Consider the following 25,822-nt stretch of genomic DNA (forward strand, 5'->3'; position numbering starts at 1 on the left):
TCTCCAACTGGTTTGTCCTAGCGCCCTGTTACAGCCACCTCTGACCCACAGCCCTGACTCTAACACTGCTCTCTATTCTGAACCAGGTTTCTCCTTCGTCTTGACAACCTCCAGGTGAAGTTGGGCCAGGGACCCACACAAGGGCGGTCAGACTAAGGGGAGGTGGTATAGGTTCCCTGTGGTAACCCAATCAGGGTCAGAACCCCAGGGATATCTCCGTCCCAAGTTGCTGTGGACCCCGTTTTTTAGTTTCACTAATTTGACATCTCTTTTGGTTGTTGGTGGTGCTGGATTTGAACGCAGTGTGAGCTAGCCTCATGCTCCGCAGCAAGAGCTAGACCCCTAGACTAGGCACTAAACTTTTAGATTTGATTTTCACAAAGCATGGACAGTTGTCTTTGTGGATAGACCGGGGTTGCGGGGAGGTGAGATCCTGAGAGACAGGTTTTCCAGAGGACAGTGAAGGAGCTGAGAGACCGAGAGGCAACGCTGAGGAAAGGAGGCTGGGTCCGCGGCCTACACCAACTCCACGCCCGCTTCCTTTAAGTACTTAGGGAACTTTCACTTCGGCCTGGCTCCGTTTCCTCTTGACTATTTCACCGCCGGCTTTTATTTCTTTTAATGGTCATTCATAGCTGGGGCTTCCTCCACAAAGAGAGCTCCGCAATAGTTGCTGTTCCAAGTATCCGGCCTAAGAACACGGGAGTTAATTCCAGGAGGTCTCCTGGGGCGGTGCTTAAGAGCCCGTGGTCACCAGACAGAGCGATCAAAGCCAGGTCACCTTGCTGAAAAGCCTCTCCACTGTCCAGTCCGGGTATGGACTCCGGAGGACCTGCTTCTCCCGCGCTCCAGACGAGGACGGAATCCACGGAGCCCAAGCTCCTGCTCGTGCCCCCAGAGTCCCTGGTCCAGAAGTAACTGATCCTGGAGGAAGTTGTTTTCTTACCATTGTTCAAAACTGAAGAGCCTAGAAAGAGCTTCCCCTTGGGCCCTGGGGAGGAGATGCGCTCCTGTTTCTGCGGACCCTGGGTCGGGTTCCGCCGTAGAGCACTGGGGGCCGTGGGGGCGCAACTCCTAGAAACGGGACCTGCTCTGTCCACCTTCACAAGAGCTTGTAGGGGCGTCTCGGGCTTTTAGATTTGAACCTGGGAGGCCGAGCAGCCGGACTGAGTTCCGTGACAGCCATTGGCTGCTGCGGCGAAGTGACATCAGCGCGGAGGGGTGTGGGAGGGAGGGCTGGGAGGAGCCTGGGAGGGGAGTGTCCCAGCTTCTAGCACACTCGGAGCCCCGGGAGCCAGAGGAAACAAACGCCGGCGCTGCCATGGGTCGCCAGCCTTGCCGAGGCGCCAAGCACACTGAGGGGAGCGCACAGCCGCACCTGGTCCGTGCTCGGGGAGCTGGGGGCCGAGGTAGGCGAAGAGCATCCGTTTGTGGCCCTGCGGCCGCGTGAGGCCTGGGTAGGCTCGAGACCCCTGGTGACGTGGAGAAGGTAGAATAACCGGGGATCGGGAGGACGAGGACCCTAGAGCAGGGCGCACACACACATACACCTCTCTGTACCCAGCGTAGGTAGACTGGGACCAGACCCAGAGCCACATACCGTGTCCCAGAAAATCGTTTGCGGAGGAGGGGGTAACAACAGGGCTCAGCGTCGCCAGGACTCCCGGATCTGGCCACGAGAGCTGCTCGGGGTGGGGTGAGTGGGCAGGTTTTAAAGGTCCACCCCCTCGCGCAGGAATGGGGTGTGTTGCCGTGGGCAGGCACACAATCGTCTCGGCGGTCGCCCCGAGGGGGGCGTGTGCGCACAGACTTCTCCGTGAACAACAGCTGAGTTCGTCTGTAGTGGCAAAGGGGTGTACGCGTGCTCTCCCGCTCGTACACACACTGCAGTAGGCGCGCGCCACCCGGTGTCGCTCGGCCCGGGAGAAAGGAGGGCAGGAGCCGGCTGGAAGGCAATCGCCTAACGAGCAAATACTCCCCGCCCGCCCGAGCCCTTCCCTCTCCCGCCCCGCCCGCCTCCCTCGGAAGACTTGGAGGCCAAGGCCGCAAGAGGCGCAGGCTCTTGTCGGCCGGGGTGGGGCTGGGCCGAGCTGGCTGTCCCTTTGAAACCTGGTACGAGGCTTTACGCGGGGCGACCTGCGCCCGCGCCCGCTACGCCCGGAGCGTGGTGCTCGAGGCTTGTTCAGGGGCGAGTAGGTAGCGGTTGGTTAATGATTTAACCGCTCGCTTGGGACGTTGAAGCTGAGATCCTGGTCTCTGGCTCCTCCCCATTCCTGGAGCGCCCCCAGCCGGAGGAACAGATCTGCCCTTCTGTGTCTGTGGCGTCGCCTGTTGGAGCTGCCTCTGCCCGTTGGGGTCCCCTGGTTGCTGTGGGTGAGTGTCCCAAACCGGCGGGGTGGATGGCGGTTGAGCTTCCTGGGAGAAGACCGTAGGACTTGCGTGTGTGCCTGAGGGGGGAGGGGCGCTCCCTCTCTGTTAACTCAAACCAGGTTCCTTGTGTTTGCCCAATGAAATACTGCTGCCTGGGCTTCGGAAGTTTTCTTTTTCTCCCAGGGAGAATGAAAAGGAAATACAATGCTTTCTCTTTTCTTCTTGGCTGGGAACTTCTCCCCCCTCCAACAGTCTCACCTCTTGCAATCTGACCGGCTCCCACGTCCCTCCCTGGGCCGACAGCTCCCTTTTTTTTTTTTTTTTTTTTTGCCTAGGTAGTTGAGCAGTTGAATGAGGAAAGAGCCCTTGTGGGTGTCTTTACTTTGAAACCTCTTGTCTATTCTCGCTGGAGCGGTTGGGGTACTTTTCATCCTTACCCCCAGCAACCATCTGGACCAAAGATCTGGGGAGCATAAACAATGAGAGGCCCCTGGCAGGGGGCCTCTCCCTTGCAACTTCTTTGCCCGGTCTGGGTTTCCCGCAACGCCTGCAGCAGCTCTCCCGCCCCTTTCTGAGGCCAGGCTGGAGGAGGGGACCACCACTGGGGATGGAGTGAATTTTAAAGAACAAAGAACAGGGCCCACAGCGTGGGGAAACTCAGCTACGGGTTTCTCCCAGAACTTGGGGGTGGGGGTTGTGGGGGGGAGCTGTGCTGGAGCAGAGCCAGGCCTCTGGGCAACCCGAGGGCCGTGGCCATAATGGGGCATCCACTTGAGTCCTGGAAGCTCCTATCCATGTTGGGGAGCTGCTACGGTGCGGAGTGTGGGAGGACCATGTGCTACCAGCTCTGATCAGCTGCCTGTATGTGACTACTGATTAATATGGTTTATCTCCTCTGCGAGCAGGGACTTTGCCCCTCAACTATTTCCCACTGTGTGGAACCTTGGGAGATACAGGAGGGGAACTTCACAGGGCTCCTGGTGATCCATCTTAGCACAGGCTTCAAGGAGCTAGATGCTAAAGCGAGCCTGCTCCCAAACAATCTCAATTTGGGGTTGTCTGGGCCCCTCTGGTTAACTTCTCAGGGTTCACAGGAGCTCTTGCTTACTTGAGGTTGGACTGCTCGTGCTCTGTCTGTACGCTCATGCTGTTCCTTTGAACATTGCTTCCATTTTCTGGGGTTCAGTCTCCCTCCTTTTCTGAACCCTCCTCTCCCCCTTCAGTTTGTGGCTTACACGTGCCCGCTCTCACCAACGATTGCGCGCCCAACCACCTTTTTGAAACTGACAATCCAAGCTTCCCAGCAGGAAGTCTCAAGCAAAGGGAGGGTTTTCCTCCATAAAGCAGTGGTCCCAGGGGTGGTCTCTTACTGACCTGAGGGATCCTACACCCTCTTTTCAGAGCCTTTTCCAGGAGAGCCTGGGTTGCTTGTGGTTCAGGAACACTCCCTCTCGCTCCCCAAAATGATTTCTATGGCCGGGACAGGCTGTGCCCAGCTGTGGCAGGCATGGTGTTTGATGTTGGTGTCTCCTTCTCTTCCTCTTTCCCTTTATCCCTGCCTCCCCCTTCCCTTGAAGTTTGGATGGAATGGGCAGAGGAGGAGGGTCTGCAAGCCAGCATCCTGGATAGCCTCGGAGTAGCCACTCCAGCTGTTCTGTTTGGGACATCCATCCCACAGCCCCAGCCCCACAGACACTTAGGCGCTTGCTCCTGACGGGGGAGGGAGAATCTGTCCCTCAGAAGAACAGAGGAGTTGGGTTGATGCCAGCGATAAGGCTGGGGAGTGGAGAGAGCGGTTGAGCAATCTCACCCTGGCAGTTGAGCATGGACCTGAGCTATGGTTAGGTCTTCTGACCTAAGGACTAGAAGCTTCTCCCCAGCCTTGGAGGAAAGGACCAGGTCCTAGAGCCAGGGCACACCTCAAGTGATAGTTTAGCAGAAGTCCCTTGACAGCTGACTCCAGCTAATACTTCTGAAGTGCCTCTGGGACACTCAGCTATCCTTGAGCAGGGCCTGGGACAGTCACTGAGGGAGGGACAGGAGAGTGTGACTAAAAGTAGCCCTGCCTAGTGGGGAAAGTTCAGCCATTAGTGGCCCACATTCATACTCCTGATACTGGTGAAGCCCCAGCTTAAAGTGGGCCTCCTGGAGCCTGGGGCTTCCTTCCAGCTGAGGAACACTAGAGCCCTTCCCTGTGCCCCACACGCTGCTAGCATGCCACTCCTGCTTGGGGTGGGGAACGTGGAGCTCCTCTAGCGACTGGTGGTCTCTACCTGACCTTTTCAAGCTGAAGTAGGTGCTCCCTTTTTGGTCTGAGGTGGGAACAGTTTGAGGGTATCATGTGTGCATACCTCTGCCCTTAATCCCAGAGCCAGGCAGGGCGAGAGACCCTGGTATGTCTTGGTGTTCAGTCACAGCTGCTTGGGTTGCCATGCCCTGCCTTGGTTCTGAGGGTGGTAGGCAATACCAACTGAAGCCTCCCCAGCTCCCTGCCATCCCTGGGCTCTCCTTTCACCTGTCTTTATTCAGTAGCTGAATGGCCCGGAGACTCCAGGTTTTGATCTTCCTAGATGTGTCAAGAAGCTAGATCTGACGTCGGCACCTCACCCCGTCCCCATCTTTTCCTCTGTTCTGCGGGCGTGTACATGGATGCGAGTGCGAGCGCACTCATGCACACCCCGAAACTCCCATTCTGTTAGGACCCTCTCCTTTCTTCAGAATGTTGTTCAGGCCCTGAAGTGCCAGAGAGGGGGCCCTCCCGCTCTGTCTGTGGAGTTTAAAGTTTTATCAGTGGTAGAGAGGGAGAGCTTAGGAGCAGAGAGGCCACTGGTACCCAGTGTGGAAGTCTCCTGAGCGGATCGGGGGTTACAAAGGAGCAGGCCCTTCATACCAGGAGCCTGGCACACCTGTCTCCTTTGAGGTAGCGCCCAGGGTCATCTCAGCCGTGTCTCTTCCTCACCCTTATCCTGGGGAAGAGTGAGAGTGTTGCTTCTCACCATCCTTATTGAACTGAGATAGGAAGGAGCTTAAGTCCTGTTTGAGAAGAGCTGGCCCTCTCCATCCTTCATCACTAAAGGTCAAAGGTGAAGGAGAAGAAAGCCCCAGGCCGAGCTGCCTTATGAGCAGCCACCACTGCAGGGTGGCTGTGCCGAGCTAGCACAGACTCTGTACCTTGGCTTCAGGGGACAGCATTATGCACTGCCCTGGAGTCTATGGGGTAAGGTACATTCAAGGTTGCCCTTGGATCCTGTTTGAAATTAGCCGAGTGCCACTCACTGTGCATGCTCTGTAGATGTGGTGAACCAGCTGAGCGCACATCTCAGGGCTACCTTCATATCTGTTCAGTGCCACCTCTTGCAGTGTTGTGCAGAGGACTGTGTGTGTAAGCGTGTGTAAGCTTACATCCTCACCTCAATCAATGTAGACGGCTTTGAAAGCAATGGGGAAACTGAGGCAGAGATAGCTAGCAAGCTCAATGTGGTGGGCCAGATTGTGATCTGGGGACTCTGGCTCTTAACCCCTTTATTCCAAAGCCAGGATGGAAGCTCTGCTTAAGGGCTTTCTCTGGAGCCCCGAGTACCTTGTGTCTGCCTCTCAGCTAAGGAGTGGTTCCTAGAAGCAAAGTGAAACTAAGCCAGGCCTCACGGATGGATCTGGTTTCCAGTGCGTCCGCTTCCTTCTGATTCAAGACCAGGAGCAGAAGCCCTGCTGACCAGCAGCAGGGCCACTTCCAGGCCTGAGAAGCCTGTCCTGCTAGGCACCCTCGCCCGTCACCTGTGGTGGCTGGTGCTGGGCAGCCGACTCCTGGAGGCCCACGTTCCAGGAAGGGCCCTGTAAACAAGTGAAGCTCCCGGATGTCCTTGGGTCATTAGTTCTTCTCATCCCGCTCCTCCGTCAATTGTTGTTTCCGGTCTCTCCCAGGCCCCGGCTCCTTTCTCTTCCCTTGCAGGCAGGCCATGGGTGAGGGAAACCTTTTCCTTCACCCTTCTGCTGGCTTCCTTCCCTGGTTCAAGTCAGAGGGTTCTGACTAAGGTTAGAGATGGACACTGAGCCGAGATTGAGGTAATTCCCAGCTCTCATGGCTCCCAGAAGGATGCATTCCCCCCACTCCACCGTCTGCTTCCTGGAATTAATCAATTCTCTGGTAGAAAATGGAATACCTAGACTGGGGGGATCTTTAAAAATATTTATTTATTTTTATATATGTGTATCGGTGTGAGCCTGCATGTATGACTGTTCACCATGTGTGTGAACTGCCTTCAGCTGGAGCCAGGTTCCTTGGAACTGGAGTTAGAGACAGTTGTGAGCCTCCTTGTGCATGCTGGGAACAGAGCTCCGATCCTCTGCACAAGAGCAGTGGATACTCTTAGTGCACTCTCTAGCTTCAGAGATATTTCAAAATAGTTCTTTTACACACACACACACACACACACACACACACACACACACACACACACCACCTTGGTGTGTTCCCTTCTCTCCTTCCACCGTGTGGTTCAGCAGGCTGAACCCAGGCTGTCAAGCTTTGTGACCAGGGCCTTTACAGAGGTGAGCCGTCTCGTCGGTCTTGGGGACATCTTTAAAAAGAAAACGGTCTATGAAGCTGTGGTCTTCCTGTGCGTGTCTGGCTCCTTCAAGGATTGATGAGTCCCTTACCACCCTGATGTACTTTACACAAGGGTGGAAACACTCAGAGTTCTGAATCAAGCTCATCGAGATTCTTCTCTCAGCTCTGTCCTTAGGAGCTGTGTGGCCTGGGCGACTCCTGGGCTCTCCAGCTTCAAGATGGAGACTGCGGTGTTGATCCGTGGTATTTGGTATTGTTGGGCAAAGGACCTAAGATAAAAACTGTCAGACACTCGGCAGGAGAACCTTCAGTAAAAAGTCATTTATCGAGAACGCAGCATCTAGGACCTGGAGTGAGTGTCTGCTCTGCTTCAGACTTCTTACGACTGTGGCCTGGTGAGAGGACCGCCAGTCTGGCCCTCTCCCTGAGGCTAGGGAGCTTCTCGTCCTAGATGCCAGTTGCCAGGACCAACTTTGGGAGATGTCTTTCCAGACCAGTCCTGATTCCAAAGTCAACTGCACTCCCTCTTTTTCTGCAACTATGGGATTGATTACCTAGCCATATTGTGTTTCCCCACTTGTCAGCCTGACTCAGGCATTGAACTGTATATTCTTAGACACTTTTGAGGATTGCGAATTTGAGTGGGGGTGTGGTAGCACTCACCCATAATGCCAGTGCTCCCAGCACTGGTGGAGGCAGGAATCTTTGTAGAGTGGAGATACTGGAGGCTGTCAGTGACTCCACTGGAGAAGGTGACAGTTGATAGCAGTAGCCATAGGACAGTGCTGTTAATAGTTTAATGCTGGGTGCTGAGGGTGACTCAGTGCTGGGACACAGGCTTAGCACGTGTGACGCCTGGCTTCCGGGTCCAGTTCTGATTCCCACTTGCCCCGATAAAGGAATATACGGCCAGTCATGCACATAACTTTAGCTCTTCTATAAGCTTTCTGTTTGGTTTTGGGCTTCGGAGACAGGGTTCCTTGTGTAGCTCTGGAACCTACTCTGTGGACCAGGCTGACCTCCAGCTCACAGTGCCGGGTGCTGGTGTGCCTCACCAATGCCCAGTTTAACGTTAACTTTCCTAATAGTCTTTTCTTTTTTAAAGGTGAATTTTTATATTTACTCAGTACACCCAAAATATTGCCTTTCCCACAAAAGTGTTGACCTTTGTCAGTGGAGGGGATTGGGACAGGCTCAGCAGTGCCTGCTGCTCTTTCAGAGGAGCTCGGGTTGATTGCCAGCACCCATGGCATCAGTGGCTGTAATATTAGCCCCAGGGGAATCTAACTCCCTCTTCTGGTCCCTGTGGGCATGTGTGTATGCACAGGTGCACGCAAACACACACACTCAACACACGTAGACACACACATGCAACACAAACCCACACACTAAAGATAAGTGGACGAAAACGGAGAGGTATGCGCCTTTAATCCTAGCACTTGGGAGGTCGAGGCAGGCTAACCTCTGGTGAGTTCAAGGCCAACCTGGTCTACATAGTATGTTCCGGGCCAGCCATAGTTACCTAGTAAGACCCCATCTCAAATAAGTACATGAGTAAAAGTACAGAAATTACCTATGGTGTATTTTATATTCTTTAAGATACAAAATCTTCAGCATCCGTCATATGTCTCACACTAATAACACTATAGTCTTGATGCCAAACTTTATAAATATTTGATCAATGTTTGGATTTCATAAAATTTACAGTCACACGCTCAGGTTTTCCCAACCCGCTGAAGTTTTCCTGTAAAGGAACCAAATACCCTGTTTAAAATTTAAAATACTTTGAACTAGGGGAAAAATATGTTTCCCAAGTCACACTAGCCACAACTTGAGCACTTGGTGGCCCCTCCTGGCTGGTGGCAGCCAGATGGGTAACTAGGTTTAGGGTGTCACTGTGGATGCCAGGCACAAGCCAGTGTACTTCATGTCTGCTGTAGTGTCCCATACAGGAACACAAGACAGGATCTTCTCTCCCCTTCTCTTGTCTTTTGAGGTAGGCTCTTGTTTTTAACCCAAGCTGGACTGGAACTTGGAATCCTCCTGCCTCAGCCTTCTGAGGGCTGGGATGAGCAGTGGATGATGTCCCTATTCCGAGATACACATGAACGAGTAAATGGATCAGAACAACCAGGATGACTTCAGGGGGAAGAAATACACTTGGGCTCTTACTGCTGGATACTCAAACCCTCTTCTGCCTGGTGGGAATCCAGGTCGAAGCAGAACAGGGAACAGAAAGCCAGCCACAGCTGTGCAGGATCAGGAAGGCGTTCATAGTAGTAAAGGCATCTTTGGTTGCTTTCCGCCCATTTTACAAGGCTGGTTCTTAGAAGAGTTCAAGAAAATTGTTGGTCTTTGTTGCTGATATTTTTTTTTCCCTAGTTTTGTCGTTTTATGAGTATGCGTGTTTTGCCTACACATATGCACCGTGTGTGTGCAGTGCCTAAGGTAGCCTGAAGAGGGCATCAGATCCCCTTAGAGCAGGGGTTACAGATGGCTGTGAGCTACAGTGTGGGTGCTGGGAACTGACCCCCATGCTCTTTTTTTTTTTTTTTTTTCTTTTTTTGAGCTGGGGACCCGAACCCAGGGGCCTTCTGCTTGCTAGGCAAGCGCTCTACCACTGAGCTAAATCCCCAACCCCCCCCCCATGCTCTTATTTCTCCAGACCTGTTTGTTTTTTTGTTTTGTTGTATTAGTTTTTATTGTTGTCGTTTGAGATGAGATCTCACTTTTTAACTCTGGCTGGCCTGGAACTCACCATTCAGAACCAAGCTGAGACTAAGTCATGAAGATCTGCAAACACAAGCGGGTTTAAAAAACAAAGGAGGCGGGGTTGGGGATTTAGCTCAGTGGTAGAGCGCTTGCCTAGGAAGCGCAAGGCCCTGGGTTCGGTCCCCAGCTCCAAAAAAAAAAAAAGGAGGGGTTGGGGATTTAGCTCAGTGGTAGAGCGCTTGCCTGCAAGCTCAAGGCCCCTGTTCGGTCCTCAGCTTGAAAACAAAAAAACAAAAAAAAAAAAAAACCAAACAAACGAACTAGTAGGCAACATCCTGCCCTGTAGCTCAGGCTAGCCCAGAACTTACTGTGTAGTCAATTCTGCCTTAGTCCTCCTGTGCTGAGACTGCAGGCGGGAACCCCCAAGCCATTGTGCTACCATGTTATATTTATGTGTTATATAATACTATTTCGTGTGTCTTTGTTACGGGGGATCAAAATCTAGGGCCTAGCACTGCTAGGTGAGCGGTCCAGCACTAACTTAATGTTGAAAGAGGCTCTTGGCTGCATTGCCTAGGTTTTACCTTGCATTTACCACATAAACGAGACTATCTTGACCTGGGATCCTCCAGCCTCACACTGAGTAGTTGGGGTCACATGTTACTGGCCTTTGTTGTCCCCCTTTTAGTGACTCAGTGGTAGAGGGCACAAACAGCTGCACTTTGCTGTATTTCTTTTGGGGTTTTTCTTTTGTTTTCCTGTGAGTACTTTGCCCTGCATTTTCCCATGCTTTTAGCATCCGCACCCCCACCCCCAGCCCATGTTCGCCAGACTTGGGGACTAGAAGTCTTTGATTGGCGAGATAAAAGCCAGAGACAGAAAGCAGCTTGGGCCACATACAAATGAGGCACTTGGCAAAATGTGAATCACCATAATGTAAACAGGCATATGCCAAATTTGCCAAAATATTTGCAGACTAGCACTAGGATTTGAAGATATCAAGCAAGTCTATTGGAAAATGGGAAGCCCCTCCTGCCAATAGAGGACTGGGCGAAAGCTTCATCAAGTGGTTTCCAAGAGCGTAGGTATGCGTGACAATGACACGTTTCTTAAAGATTTATTTACTTGTTTTATGTAAGTATGTTGTCTACAGACACACCAGAAGAGGGCATCAGATCCCATCACAGTTGGTTGTGAGCCACCATGTTGTTGCTGGGAATTGAACTCGGGACCTCTGGAAGAGCAGTCAGTGCTCTTAACCACTGAGCCATCTCTCCGACCCCTCAATAATACGTTTTTTTAAAAACACTCATACTTAGTAATCAAAGAAACGCACAGTACAGGTTCAGGAGGAGAGGTGATGTTTGTGTTTTGGACTTTCAGTTCAGTGGAAGCCTGGCGCGCATCCCTTGTCATATCAGCAGTTGGGAGCAGAGGCAAAAGAGTGAAATGAAAGTTTGAGGCCAGCCCTGTCTGTAGGAGTTCCAGGTCAGTCAGGGCTACGTAGCAAGACCCTGTCTCAAAGAGGAAACGGAAGCCAGGTGGTAGCAGCAGTACACGTCTTTATTCCCAGCACTAGGGAGGCAGAGGTAGGAGATCTCTGAGTCCAAAGCCAGCCTGATCTACAGAGTGAGTTCCAGGACAGCCAGGACTACACAGAGAAAAGAAACACTGTCTTGACACTCCCCCACCCCACCCTGAGTGCACACATGCATGTACACACACACACACACACACACACACACACACACACACACACACACTCGGAGAGGCAGACACAGGGAGAGGCAGGCAGGTGCCTAAGATTAGACACTTTGTGTTGCTAGGACTGTAACACGGCAGGGCCTCCTCAAAACTGAATGGCAGTGGGAAACAGAAGTGATTTTTCCCTCCAGTCTTACAGAAATGATTACAAACTGGCATATTTACAGAAAAATAAGAGGTTATAGAGTCTTAATGAAAGAATAAAACATTTGTGACAGACTGGCTGGATGGAGACTCGGGGTGTTGGGATGGCATTTGGCATGGCGTGTGATTTACCAGCGCATGAGGTGCCTTCGGTCCCAGAAGGAACAATGGCTGCCTTTATTCCCCATCTGCAATGCAAAATCCTGTCTGTGTGATGAGGAGGAAATCTCAAAGTCTGTACTGCGCCGTAGAAGGGGTATGCTTCCTTACACTTTGTGTGTGTGTGTGTGTGTGTGTGTGTGTGTGTGTGTGTGTGTGTACGTGTGTACATGTGTACATGTGTACGTGTGTACGTGTACCTGCATAGTGCTTGTGCCCATGGATGCCAGAGACATTGAATCCCCTGGAGCTGGGAGGTGAGCTGCTAATAGGGTTGCTGAAAACTGAACATAGGTCCTCTTACCTCCACCATCTTTCCCGTCCTTCGCTTTATCTTTTGAGACAGGGTGTCTCCCTGAACCTGGAGCTCACCCATTTGACACAGGGAACTTTACTCCCTGGCCCTGGGATTACACCCATGTGCTACTCTGCTGGGCTATTTATCTAGGTGCTAGCAGATCTGAACTCAGGACCTCAGGCTTGCATAGTGAGTCCTTTGCTGACTGAGCCGCCTTCCCAGGCTCCGGGATGAGGTGTTTAATATCTCAGCAGTCACGTGAAACCATGGGCCATTGTCCTGGACATCAGGTGTGGAATATTTAATAACCCAGGGGTTAGAAGCTCTTGCTTATCTCGTGGTGAACCCAAGTTCAGTTCCTATTACCCCCATCAGGTATCTTGAAACTGCCTGTAACTTCAGTGTCCGGGCTCCTGCACTAATTGCATACAGACACATACATGTAAACAAATAATATAAAACCTTTTTTGAGACAGGCTTTCTCCGTGTAGCCCTGGCCGCCCTGGAACTCTGTAGACCAGGCTGATTGAGATCTGCCTGCCTCTGCCTCCCTGAGTGCTGGGATTAAAGACACGCACTGTTGCACCTCCTGGCTAATAAATATAAAAATTGTAACTATTTACACACTACACACACATCTCCCGTAAGGAAGTGGCAGAAAATGGGAATTGTGCAGATGTTGTGGTGTGGAGGGCTGACTGCTCTTTTCCTTGCTGCGTTCACTCTGGTCCCACCCTGGCTGACTTACTACCATGCATCTCCAGCATCCTGCCAGCCCACCCCCATACCTCCATCCCCAAAAGCAGGGATTCCTAGGTGACATGCTTCCCAGCACAGCTGTGGAAAGCACCAAGTAATGTCTGGAGCCTCAGTCACTTTCCCTTCCAGGAATAGGCGGTCAAAGAAGGGATGTTTATCTCTGGGAAGTAGGATGTGCCCTGCCTGGGCGTTGGGCATTGTTGGCCAGACTTGGCTGGCCTCTGGGAAATGGGCAGTAAATGCCCAGATGTAAGAATTAAAGAGCCATCTTGGGTCAGGATTCTGATCTCTCTCCCTGGGATCTGGAAAGGTTGAGACTCAACAGTGGATCAGGGCTTCCTTGAGAAAGATTTGAAACTAGGCCTTGTGCTGACCCCATTCCTAAGTACCCAGGGGATACTCATGGGTCCTTTCCACTGCCTTCTCTGTAGGACTCGGGACTCTCTGTGGGACTCTGGGAAGCATCAGCTCAGCTGTCCCTAGAGATGAACCTCTAATCAGGGAGTTGGTGATGTGGATTCTGTCGCAATCGTTTTCAGGATAACAGCCTCCTTAAAGCCCCTCTAAGAATATCTGTGCCAAAGTTTGCCAGAGATGGGCTCCAGTCAGTTCAGAAGCTATAGGAGGGAGGGAATTTAACCTGCTGGAGCCTCAAATCGACCCCCTGCCTGTGACATAGATGTATCGTGAGAGCCTCCTGCATGGCTGCTCTGAGGCACAGAAGATCCGTGTCTGTTCTCCCAGCTCCGTGCTAGACACACCAAGTACCCAGTAAAGGCAAACAGTTGGCAGCCAGAATTTTTCTGCGCATGGTCAGTTGAAGGAATCACCTTGAGTGACCCCTGCCCTTTCCTGGTTTCCCTCTTTGCTCACAGTATTGGGGTGGCCAAGCTGGGACTACGGGTGGAGCAAAAACCAGGCTTTCACCTACCTGGAGTGTCTGTTGACTGGATCCCACTGTTCCGTGGGTGGCTGACCTCCAGCTCAAAGCTCCAGTGACACTGGCAGAAGGCCAGTCTCTGCTGTGTGGGCGTGGTTGTTACGAGTCACCTGCTTGGCCAAGAAGGCTTGGGCACCAGGAAGCAGCTGCTAGTGTTCTCTGTGTGTGGGGGAGGGGTGGGGGGTCAATCTATACAGATCTGGGAATGAGTCTATTTAATCTGGCATGGGACTATGGGTCTATAGTCACAGATTTATCTTGCTTTTATTTTATGCGTATGGGTGTTTAGCGTGCAGGTATGAAAGTACAGTCATAATGTAGAGCCCAGAAGAGAGCATTAGATCTCCTGGGACTGAAATCTCAGATGTGAACGGCCACGTGGGTGCTGGCAGTTGAACCCAGGTCCTCCGTGCTCTTAACCTGCTAAGCCATCTCTCCAGCATCCAGATCTCTATTCTGTAGATTGTCCACTCTTACCTCCCAGACACTTAGCATAAAACATGGCTCTTGGGGGTGACCTGGGAGAGGGAGGAAGGACAGATGTCAGTGGGGAAAGCCTGCAGATTCGCAGAGCCCCACTAGCCCTGGCTGATGTCTTGTCCTTGTAGATGCTGAGCCCTGACAACTGGAGAGTTTTAAGCTGTTTTGAAATTAAAGTCTTTTCCTTAAGCCTTTGATGCCTTGGGATTTATTATTATTATTATTAACAGCACCTTCACCACATTAAAGGGAACTTTCAGGGAGGAGAAGCAGGGGAAATAGTTCAGTTTGTAAAACAGAAGGATGAGGACCTGAGATTGGTCCCTAGAAGCCTTGTTTATCAAGGGTGGGGGGATGGGGGTACCTGCTAGCAAACTCAGAAAGCTGCATCCCTGGGTCACACATGGTGGGTGGGAGGAAGAGAACTGACCCCTTTCAGTCATCCTCTGCTAGTGAGCCGTGCACACTGCACAGAATAAACACATACACATATACACACATACATGTACACACACACACACACATACACAGGAACACTCGCACACACACACCTCTGCAAGCCCCACCCCCACCCTGCCTCCACCAGGGAACCTTTTTCTAAAGACGATGTATCACTGTGTAGACCAGGCTGGCCTCACACTCAGAGCCACTTACTCTGCCTGCAAGTGCTGGGATTAAAGGCAGGGAACCCCGTACCTAGCCTTAGCCGGTTTCTCCATTGAGCCCAGCCTCATCCCTTGGTTTCCCTCTGTCCTTTTCAATGAATGCATGTTTGTGTGGTGTTGAGACGGCTGTGAGTGGATGGACAGTGCGTGTCCTCTTTCCCCTTGTGACTGTATGGCCTTGGGACAGACTCTCCACCCCACCCGGCTCCCACCCGTCATGGTTTTGTGACAGTCCACGGACGTCATGCTTCCTCATTTTCTCTGCCCTCCCCTTAACTGCCAAGCATCTGGTTCTCTCCCAGCTGTTGTGGTTAAGTCTTTGGTGATGAATAACTGAGTATTTGGGACTTCTCCTCCTTTGACACAGTTCCACTAGCTCTGTTGTGGAGGTGGCTGAATTACTCTGTAGCCCAGGCAGGTCTTGAACTCGCTGTCCCCCTGCCTCAGCTCTTCAGCTCTCCCACAGTTGTGGGTACCCCTGTCCTGGGGTCATTAGGATGTAAGTAGTTCTTGGGATGAGGTGCTGTGGCTTGTGAAATGTGTCCATCCTCACCCCAACACCCCCCACCCACCCCCACACACACCTTTATTCCTCCTAACCTTTTTTTCTGGCTCCTACGTTAGGCAAGATGATAGAAGAGACAAGATCTGACGTCAGTCCTGGCAGTGATCCAATTGCAGTGTTACTTGGGGAAAACTTTGAAATTGGCAGAGGAGATCTGGGCTCTAGCACCACCTGGGTCCCTCACAGACTCCATGGCCTTTGGCAAGTCACCTCTCCTTATCCCTCACTGCTCCCCCAGTCCCCAAAGCCTCAGCCAGGCCACTGGGTTGGATCATCTCTGTGACCCCAGGGTGCCACATTTCAACACCCACTCCTACCCATGGGCTGACAATCCACTGGTATGTGGGAAGGACATACCAGAGCCATCGCAGCTGTCCTTTGGTGTCTACAATGGATTGGTTCCAGGTCCCCTTGGGACACCAAAATCCACAGATGCTCAAGACCCTTACATGAGACAGCATAATGTAACGTGTGCATATCCCCAGGGGCACCTTAAACTGTCTCCAAAGTCCCATGTTCCAGTGCGATGTGGATGCTATGAAAATAGCTGCATTATGTTTCAGGGAATAAAGATGGGGTTGGGGTTGTATGTGTTCAGTATTTGTGTGTATAGTGGTAGGGGGTGTTTTGTCTGCCTGCGCATGTGTGTAGAGACTGGAGATTAGCGGCTGTACATGGTGGTTGCCTGGGTGGAGGTGGGGGCATGCCCTTGTCATGGTGAGTATGTAGAGGTGGGAAGACAGCTCTGTGAAGTTGGTCCTCTCCTCCCATGTTTCCTAGGGTTACAGGGCTTGGACCCCGGTTGCTAGGTTGGGCTGAAGGTGCTTTACCAATTGAACTATTCTTCCAGTCCTGTATGTTACTTTCAAAAAAGTTACTGTTAGAGGTATTTCTTTTCTATGTGTGAGTGTTTTGTGTGCATAGTTGTACATGTACCATATGCACGCCTGGCGCCTGCAGAGGCCAGAAGAGGGGACTGAATCCCCGGGACTAGAGTGACAAAGCCACTATGTGGGTGCTAGAAATCAACCGCAGCCAGTGCTCTTAACTCCTGAGCCATCACTCCAGCCCCCACCCTAAGTGAGAGAAGATAGGATCGCTCACTAAGCTGGCTGACCGGGGGAGCCCCCAGGATTTGCCCATCTCTGCATGACGTGTGTGCGCCAGGGATTGAACTCAGATCCTTGTAGACGGCACATGCTTTACCTGTTCCTGAGTTCTCTCCCTCGCCTGTCTCTGAGATCTTTTCTTTTGACTGAGTCCACAGATGGGGAATCACAGCTTTAGAAGGCTGGCCATCTATTGTGTTTTCTTAAAAGACAAAAACTGCCAGAGAAATGGCTCAGTGGTTAAGAGCACGGACTGCTCTTCCAGAGGTCCTGAGTTCAATTCCCAGCAACCACATGGTGGCTCACAATCATCTGTAATGAGATCGGATGCCCTCTTCTGGTGTGTCTGAAGACAGCAACGGTGCACTCATATTCATGTAATAAGTGAATCTTTTTTTTTTTTTTTTTAATTCTTTTTTTTCGGAGCTGGGGACCGAACCCAGGGCCTTGCGCGTGCTTGGCAAGTGCTCTACCATTGAGCTAAATCCCCAACCCCGTGAATCTTTTTTTTTAAAAAAAAAAGACAAAAACTAAAAATTAATGGCTGCATGGTTGGTAATTTGCACATAGCCTATAGGAACCCTGTGCAGGCTTGGTTAGCAGAGGAGAGGCAGGTGGATCTCTGAGTTTGAAGCCAGCCTGGTCTACAGAGTGAGTTCTAGAAGTCAGGGCTACATAGTGAGACACTGTCTCAAAGCAAGAGTCGTGCCCACACATACACAGAGGACACTTTAGGTGGATGTTCTTGCGTGGCACCTCCACGCTGGAGGTTTAGACACTGACCTGGAGAATTAACCATGGCTTCAACCCGTGGTCTGGGCTGAGTCCCTTAGTATGGCATTCCCGTCCCAGAAAACCTGACTGCTTGCCCTACCCAGGTATTCTAGAGATATTTGTCGTGGGATGAGAAGTGGGAGTCCTGATGATCGCTCGTGGTTCTGGCTCCGGCTCTTATGTCTTGGAATTGCGGCTGTGCAGGCAGAGGATCTTAAACCAGTACATCCCAAGTTCCTTGTATAAACAGCAGACTTCAGACATACCACAGTTTCCTGCCTCTAATCCCAGCACACACCCCTCAGAGAACTCCTAGCCGTGTGTCAAAGCCGCATAGCTCTGCTGTCCCTCAGCTGCCCCTAGCCCTCCACAACTCTTTTAAAGCTTCCCAAAGCCTAGTGAGTGTTCCAGAAAATACCAGATCTTTCTCTACTGTCAAAAGGCAGAGCGCTAGCTTCTCTGGGAGAGATGTGGCTGGGGCGGGCTGGTTTTCCTGTCCTGATGTGAAGTATTAGCCCTGGACACTTGGACAAAGTTAAGTTCTGCCCAGGGGCAGGGACAGTGCTGGCCCTGTGGAAAGAGGTAGTTATGACTCTGGGACAGGATCCTGGAGTCCCCATGGAGGCTGCCCTTTGGTCTGCCATTGGGGACACCTCAACTCCTGTTGACCACAACTCTGAAACACTCCCAGGATGTGTCCCTCTGTGTCCTCCCCAGTCACACTCATGTCTTGCCTCCTCCTTGACCCAGATTCCAGAAAAAAAGCATCTGGACTGGATTTCTGTTTCCCCCTCCCCCATGGCTTCCAGGTCAGCCACCAAGAACTTTCCAGGGTTGTTGGTTTACATTCCAATACACACACACACACACACACACACACACCTCTACCTACCTACCTCTTACCTGGCCTGTCCTCTGACCCTGTGGATTTTTGTTTTAGCCCTAAAATATAAAAGCACATTCCCACCCCAGAAATGTCTGTGGTTTCTGTCAGCCAGGGTTTGACACAGCTGCCTTCTGGTTGCTCAGGGCTCGGTTCACAGTGCTCCTTCCTCAGAGGACCCTCCTCCAGTATCGCCTCTTTACACCCCACTCCCCCCCCACCCCCAACTCGCTGTCAGCTGTGCCTTAGGAATGGTAATGTTCTATTTTCACGACCTGGAAGAGTACAGTCATCCCTCAGTATTCATGATGACTGCTTCTGGGACCTTTTCAGATACCCGAATCCCAGATGTTTACCCCAGAGTCCTTTGTCTAAAAATTGCATGGTTTGCGTGTAGCCTGCACATGTCTTCCTGTGGCCCTCAAGTAGGCTCTGGGTTCCTTGTATACACAACACAGTGTGAATGGTTGGTAGACAGAACTGAGCTATCTTGCTTACAATAAATCATACAGGAGAATCTGTGCTGTAGAATCCCCACCCCCACCCCTGTAGAAGGCTTTCTAACTGTGGTTGGCTGAATCTTCGGGTATAGAGAGAACCCTTGCAAGCACAGAGGGCTGGCTGGGCTAATCTGGATAACATGGGGGCCTACAATAACACAGTTAAGTGAATGAATGATAACTGAAACCACTTACAAGCAGTCTGAGCTAGCAGCTGGAGTTTCCACGTGTTCAGCATCCAGTGCCCTCTTCTGCTTAGCCACATTGCCTAGAGCTGGTCTCAAGATGAAGAACCAGGGAAGGACTAGCTGGGTGTGGTTGCCCTTGGCATGCATAACTCTGTGGACTGACTGGGGTGAGCGAGAGGCCTGACTGGCTGGCTGGCTGGCTATCTCAGAAGGGCATAGCTCTGGCTCCAGCCTCAGGCAGAGATGCCAAGGACAGGCCACTGCCTGGGCATTTGGATTGGGATACATTGATGCAGTCTGCTCTGTGTGTCAGTCTGCTGGCCCATCCGGGAAGGTATTGTTCACTGTTCATCTGGGCCAGGGAAGGCGGTGACAGGTCCAGAGTCTGGACTGTGTGTGGGGGGTTGGTGGCAGGGCTTGCTGACAATGCCTTAGGGGAAAGTGGGATGTGGCCTCTGGGGTGGCATGTCCACCTGGCCTCATGAGGCAGCCCGTTTTAGGCATTTCCCCAGGGCTGACTCACGGTGTTTAGCAACACTCCTCCCAAAGCCACAGCCCATGTGGTCAGATCTCTTTCAGCAGTGAGCTGGAGGCCTCCAATGCGAGCGAGCTCCTGGCAGGCCTAGCTTCCATCTAGATATAAGACCCTCACCCTCTAATGTCCCTGACCATCTCCTCTGTCCCAAACCCTTGTCCGTCAGAAACTTAGGTGACTCACTGTTGCTTGGGCTCTTGAAGCCAACAGCTTCAAACAACTTACTGGCTGAGTCTTCACTGACCCTGCCCGCGGCCTGCCGTGTGCTCTGTGTCACAGGTACACAAACTCTGAGACGCCTGGTCTCATCCAGCCCGATGGGTGGTGGGAGAACTGGGGACTCTATGTAAGCTTTCTTGCTGGATATTGAAAATGGGTAAGCCATGCAGCCTGTACCCAGCCTCAGGAGCAAGAGCCCAGGAAGTGGATGGCATTGTGTAGACCTGCCATTGTTTTTCAAGAGGCAGAGAGGGAGGGGCACGAGGTCTGGCCTAGGGTGGCATGCCTGAATGTGGAATGCCAGTGATTGTCACTATGTGTCCCTACTGTCCCATTTTTATACGTAGTGTGGGGGTGTGGGTCGCTAAGGGGATGATGATGGATTCCTCCTTCCTTCTAACTGTAAGTCCCTCTGGGTGGCTTTGGGGACATTTCTGGAGAATCCTGGGCTGCTGAGCCTGTGGTTCCCCTTCCTTTTCTTTCTACTGAGCACTTCAGATAGGAAACTACGGTATGGGCAAACTTCCGAGGTCCTGAGGGGTTCCCTGGATTTACTGTGAAGCCTTTTCACAAGTTGGTATGATCTTGCGTGCCCCTCTGGCCTCTGCCTCCTCGCATTCCTGTTTCCTGTTTCCTGTGATCTTACCCTAGGAAAGCACGTCTCAGGTTCGCCTCCCACAAAATGTAGGAATGAGTGCCCAGCCGTTTGGGATGTCATGAATGGAGGATGTAGGGATGGATGCTGTCGGTGTCTAACAGCAGGGCTCAGGGGTGCAGGGGCCAGGGTGCTACGCATGTTCAGCCAACACCACCCCCAATTGAAAAATAATTTTTGACTGGTCCAAGCATCCTCAGGCCACACTAGAATAATACGATTGTTTTTAGACTGCAGAAGGTTCCTTCCTCCTCTGGGGAGTGAGGGTACTCCATTGTTGGTGGGCAGCAAGCAGAGCTCTAGTTAAGGACACAGAATCAGAAGAAAGCTTCAGAGGTGCCCGCCCTGGGCTGGCATGGCTCACTGGGGTGTGAACCCAGCTGAGACTGGTCATCACTGAAGAGTGATGGTGCTCTCTTCTCCGTAAGATGGACGAGCAGCCTGGTATCCGTCTAGCATCACGTTCGCGAGTCCAACACTGAGCCCAGAGCCCCCCCCCACCACTGGCAGCAGGGAAAGCGAAAGCAGAGGGATTGCCAGGATCACATTGTGATGACAGAGGCCAGGCCTCCCTCCCTTTTTTTTTTTTTTTTTTTTTTTTTTTTTTTTCTTTTTTTTTTTTTTTTTTTTTTGAGCTGGGGACCCGAACCCAGGGCCTTGTGTTCGCTAGGCAAGCGCTCTACCACTGAGCTAAATCCCCAACCCCCTCCCTCCCTTTTTTTTTTCTTTTCCTCTTTTGGTTTTTTCTTTTCTTTCTAACTAGGGGTGGGGCTGGAGGGACTGCCCAGTGGTCAGAGCACTGGCTTTTCTTCCAGAGGACCCAAGTTTGATTTCCAGGACCTATACAGTGGCTCACAGCTGCAACTCCAGTTGCAGGAGATATAACACCCTCTTCTGGCCTCCATGGGCACTGCATGCATGTGACAGACGTACATGTAGGCAAAAGACCCACACAACACATATTTAAAACAAACAAAACAAGCACACGTCACACCGCAGTCTGCGTTTGGAGGTTAAAGGACTGCCCCCCACCTTGTTCCAGACAGGGTCTCTTGTTAACCATGGTGGAGGCCAGGCTAGCCTGCAAGCCTCTGAGGATTCTCTCTCTGTAGGACTGCTGGGAAACAGATTCATTTAGCCTAACATGGGTTCTGGGGATCTGGGACTCAGTCCTCACACTTGAGTGGCGCACATTTTACCCACGGAGCCATCTCCCCAGCCCTTTTATGTTTTAGGCTAAAGAGTCGACACTTGGCCTGGGGTTCTTCCTGGCTCCCTTTGGTGTTTGCTCTGAGACCAGCAGGGTGATTGCTTGGGGGTGGTCATCAGACTGGATGGTGGCTGTTTGATGTGGAATTACAGAATGTAGGGAAAGAGTCAGAGGTCATAGAGAAGTCAAGCCAGGAGCCCAGAAGCTATGCTGTGGGCTGAAAGGAGCTGATGTGAAGGCAGACGGGGAGAGATACTGAGGGACTCGGGAATGAGGGCTGGCCATGCTTTAAATGAGTGAAGTCCAGCTGTGTGACATATGGCGCTGGCCAGGATTTAGAACCGAGACTGTTAGAACCCTCTGGAAGCCCATAGCCTGGCAGGATGATTGGCATCTAGCTGGTGGGGACAGAACCATGTGACTGGTGCCTGCCAGGAGATGCTGTGAGAAGCAGGTAGCCTGGAGGACTAGCCTTGGCTATGAGGCTTTCCTTGGCTATGAGGCCAAATTGTCCTGGCTGAGGATGTTGGTGGCACCGGATGGTGGGGTGTCAGAAGAGGACACCCTTGTATCAAGCCCAAGAATGGGGCAAGAGAGCAAGGGAAGGGTTGCTGGCTGATAGTGACATTGAGGACATCAACAGGGACCATCCTGGGAGGTTCGCAGGGAAGAGAGTGTAATTTGTAGACTTATGGTCAGAGATCCTTTTTGGAGGGGGGTGGTGGCCTTTGTTTATTTAGCTAAGAAAGCAAGAATTTCTAGTTAGTCACTCAGGGTCCTGCACATCCCAAGATAAAGTCATCCAGCCCTAGTAATAAACCGGGAGGGGTTTTCCCAACTTCATCTTCCCAAAGCACAGGAGACGAAGCCTGTGATACACAGAGCTTGGGACCTCACAGTGATGTCTCAGGCAGGAGTCTCCACGTATGTGACACTCCCATAAGGGCTGGAAGGCCAGGGAGCTGAGCTGGTCCTGTGGGTCCCTACGCGTCCATCCCAATTCTGATTCAGAGAGCCAGGTTGACCAGCTGCCCACATGTGTAGAAGTGACGGACAGCGTTTGGGCTTGGCCTACCCATTCCGCTCTCTCTGACTCAGGCTGAGGTGTCCAACTCTACAGGGATTCAGGTTAGACAACAGGAAGTTCTCGGAGCTTGCCTGCAGATCAGCTGCCTGGAGCCTACTTGCTTCGGTACCTTTAGGATGATAACTGCGGATTAAGGTGTTTGTTCAAACAGTGTTCCAGCTTAGGCAGGGAAGGGGAGGTGGGATCTGGGGTATTATTTCCCTCTCAGGTTTCAAAGAAAATATGTCTCTGGTACCAAACTCTAGCTCAACTTATAAATATTCTCCACGTCTCCTCAACGTGGGTGAAGAAATGGTGAAGTTAGGAACTCACTGTTGATCATTTTTTCCAATAGTTTGGATGGGAAAGCAGGGGTTAAATGGTATAGTAACCTTTTGGTGGGTACCGGTCTGTATTAACCCTTTGCCTCCTGTTCTCTGCTTACAGCCCTCTGATTGCCCTGTCTACCCTTTGCACTTGCTGGACTTGAGATCTGACCCCACACCTGCCTGTTGCCTTGGGAGTGCCCAGCTCCCCCCACAGCCAGCAAGATGCCCATTCTCAAACAGCTGGTGTCCGGCTCTGTGAACTCAAAGCGCCGCTCACGCGCGGACCTCACAGCGGAGATGATCAGTGCCCCACTGGGTGACTTCCGCCACACCATGCATGTGGGCCGGGGTGGGGATGCCTTTGGGGACACCTCCTTCCTCACTAGCAAGACGGGCGAACCTGATGGCGAGTCCTTGGATGAACAGGCCACATCGTCCAAACTCAGCCTCCTGTCCCGGAAGTTCCGGGGCAGTAAACGTTCACAGTCTGTGACCAGAGGGGACCGGGAGCAGAGAGACATGCTGGGCTCCCTGCGGGACTCATCACTGTTTGTCAAGAATGCCATGTCCCTGCCTCAGCTCAATGAGAAGGAGGCCACTGAGAAGGACTCCAGCAAGTTACCCAAGAGCTTGTCATCCAGCCCTGTGAAGAAGGCAGACACTAGAGATGGTAGCCCGAAGAGTCCCCATCGGAACGGGGCCACAGGGCCCCACTCACCTGACCCACTCCTTCATGAGCAGGCCTTTGGGGACCTGATGGACCTACCCGTCATGCCCAAAGTCAGCTACGGCCTGAAGCATGCTGAGTCGATCCTGTCCTTCCACATTGACCTGGGGCCCTCCATGCTGGGAGATGTCCTCAGCATCATGGACAAGGACCAGTGGGGCTCGGAGGAGGAGGAAGAGAAGGGAAGCGGCATTTACCGTGTCAAAGAAGGCCCCGGTGGCATTGTCCAGGGGCCCCCTATGCTGGAGGTAGCTCCTCGAGGGAGGCAGGAAAGCAAGGCCAGCTGGGACCATGCCTCCATGCTGCCCCACCACGCTCTGGAGGATGACAGCTGGGCAGCGGTCGCCCCCAGCCCCAGCTCAGCACGCAGCGTGGGCAGCCATACCACACGGGACAGCAGTTCCCTGTCCAGCTACACCTCAGGCGTCCTTGAGGAGCGCAGCCCAGCTTTCAGAGGCCCAGACAGGGTGGGGGCTGCTCCCCCAAGGCAGCCAGACAAGGAATTCTCCTTCATGGATGAGGAAGAGGAAGACGAGATCCGAGTTTGAGGCTGGACAGAAAGTTGAAAGTAGCTTCCACAGCTCTGGGCTGCGTCTTTTCCCTGCTGCTGCTGCCTTCACTATGACCTTTGACCTTACTTGTAGGTGCAGCTAAGCCTCATCGGAGTGGACCCTGGACCTCAGGGATTGGGGTGCCCAGGGAGTAGCATGAGTACTGGTGCCTGGCGGCCTGACTCTGACCTGTCCGTCCTTCCCGCACCAGCTTGGGACAGAGCCGAGTCTGCAGGAATCCATTCTCTTCCGGGCCCCTTGCTTCCAGCCTGGCCTCAGATGGATGCCAGATGTTAGTTTGAGTTCCTGCTGCAATGGCAGAGCCCCCAGGTGTGGCCTCATGGACACTTGGTTCCCTTTTGTTCACCTCGTGTCTGGTGCCTACCAGGGAGCTAATGCAGCAGGAGGCAGGGGCGCCCACCAGGGAGCTAATGCAGCAGGAGGCAGGGGTGCCTACCAGGGAGCTAATGCAGCAGGAGGCAGGGGTGCCCACATATTCGGGCTCCTCCTTCCTCCACCCTTGCCTCCTCACGGGAAGCCTGGTGCTCTTTGGGGTTCAGCTACAGCTGGGGGACAGCTTCAACTATTACACTAAATGCAGCCTTTCCCAGGGGCCAGGACAGGATGGGGCAGAGAAGGAACGCCCTGCTCACAGCTTTTTGTGGTCTCACGAAGGACCACCCCCCCCCCCCAGCAACACTAGAACCAGGAAAGGGGCCAGCTCGGCCCGTGGGTGCGTTTGTTCCTTGTTGCTATGTTTAAACCTGAATAGAGCACTGTCAGAATCCCCCACCAGAAGAGCGACTGTCTTGGTGGCAGAGTGACTGTTATCTGACCTGAGTTGGGGTGTACAGGCCCTGCCCAGTGTTTGTCCCTGAACCCCCCACCTCCTTAGCTGTTAATGGCTGAATGAGGAAAGTTCTGGAATACGATGCTTAAGTAATGCATTATATCCCAGTGTGATGTGTGCTTTGGCTCGTTAGTGTCCTCTCCTTGGGTTAAGGGCCAGGCTTAGCAAAAAACACGAAACAAAACAGGACCATATTTGATTTGGATTCCAGGAAAATGAACGTGGGTTTTTGTTTGTTTGGTTTTGGCTTTTTGAGGTACAGTCTCACTCTGTAGCCCAAGCCAGCCTCAAGCTCCTGCAAGCCTCGCTTTCCCTAGGAGCTGGGGTTACGCGTGTGCACCACAGTTCCTGGCTGTTTGTTTTTCTGAAATCTGTTTTGCTCGGCTCCTGTAACTCTACCCAGAACAAGGGTAGAGGCCGGGACCTGAGCCCTGGGGAGGTGGTAGCTCATTACTTTTCTGTGCTGGGAGCAGGCTGACCCAGTCCCTGGTCAAGCATAGCCAGTGGGAATCTGGGGAGAGAGCAAGCTAAATTACAAGCAGAGTCTGGCCAGATGGTGACTGGCCATGGGTTGCTCTGCTTCCAGAGGCCTCCAAATTCTGATCCTGAAATGCTCACTGGGCTCCTGACTGGTGCTCCTACGCAGGTAGGCACTGACAGAACTGCAGAGCTGTGTCTCTAGCCAGCAGCACACACACACCCCTCTCCTAAATCTACCTGGTTGGTTCTAGACTCTAAACTTTGTATTTTTTTTCCATGACATTGATAAAGCAGTAAGAAAATATTAAAATTTCCTCCTAGCA

General features: G+C 52.3%; 1 protein-coding gene across 3 annotated transcripts; it reads left to right on the forward strand.

Annotated features, from left to right (window-relative positions):
- The first annotated feature begins 1,265 nt into the window (after positions 1 to 1,265).
- Positions 1,266 to 25,822, forward strand: Cdc42ep4 (CDC42 effector protein 4). 3 transcript variants are annotated; one of them, XM_032912873.1, is made up of 3 exons: positions 1,266 to 1,409; positions 23,010 to 24,576; positions 24,649 to 25,822. In XM_032912873.1, exon 2 carries the CDS (start codon positions 23,114 to 23,116, stop codon positions 24,164 to 24,166), a length of 1,053 nt encoding a protein of 350 aa, XP_032768764.1. In that variant the 5' UTR covers positions 1,266 to 1,409; positions 23,010 to 23,113; the 3' UTR covers positions 24,167 to 24,576; positions 24,649 to 25,822. The 3 variants fall into 3 exon arrangements, with proteins under 3 accessions (XP_032768764.1, XP_032768766.1, XP_032768765.1); XM_032912875.1 differs by having other exon boundaries at positions 1,405 to 1,489; XM_032912874.1 differs by lacking the exon at positions 1,266 to 1,409 and adding an exon at positions 1,708 to 2,373.

This window comes from Rattus rattus, chromosome 9 (assembly GCF_011064425.1).
Source record: "Rattus rattus isolate New Zealand chromosome 9, Rrattus_CSIRO_v1, whole genome shotgun sequence".
NCBI lineage: Eukaryota > Metazoa > Chordata > Mammalia > Rodentia > Muridae > Rattus > Rattus rattus.

Bases quoted from the DNA above. Each gene is read 5' to 3' on its own strand.
- Cdc42ep4 (XM_032912873.1), top strand. From the start codon at position 23,114: ATGCCCATTCTCAAACAGCTGGTGTCCGGCTCTGTGAACTCAAAGCGC.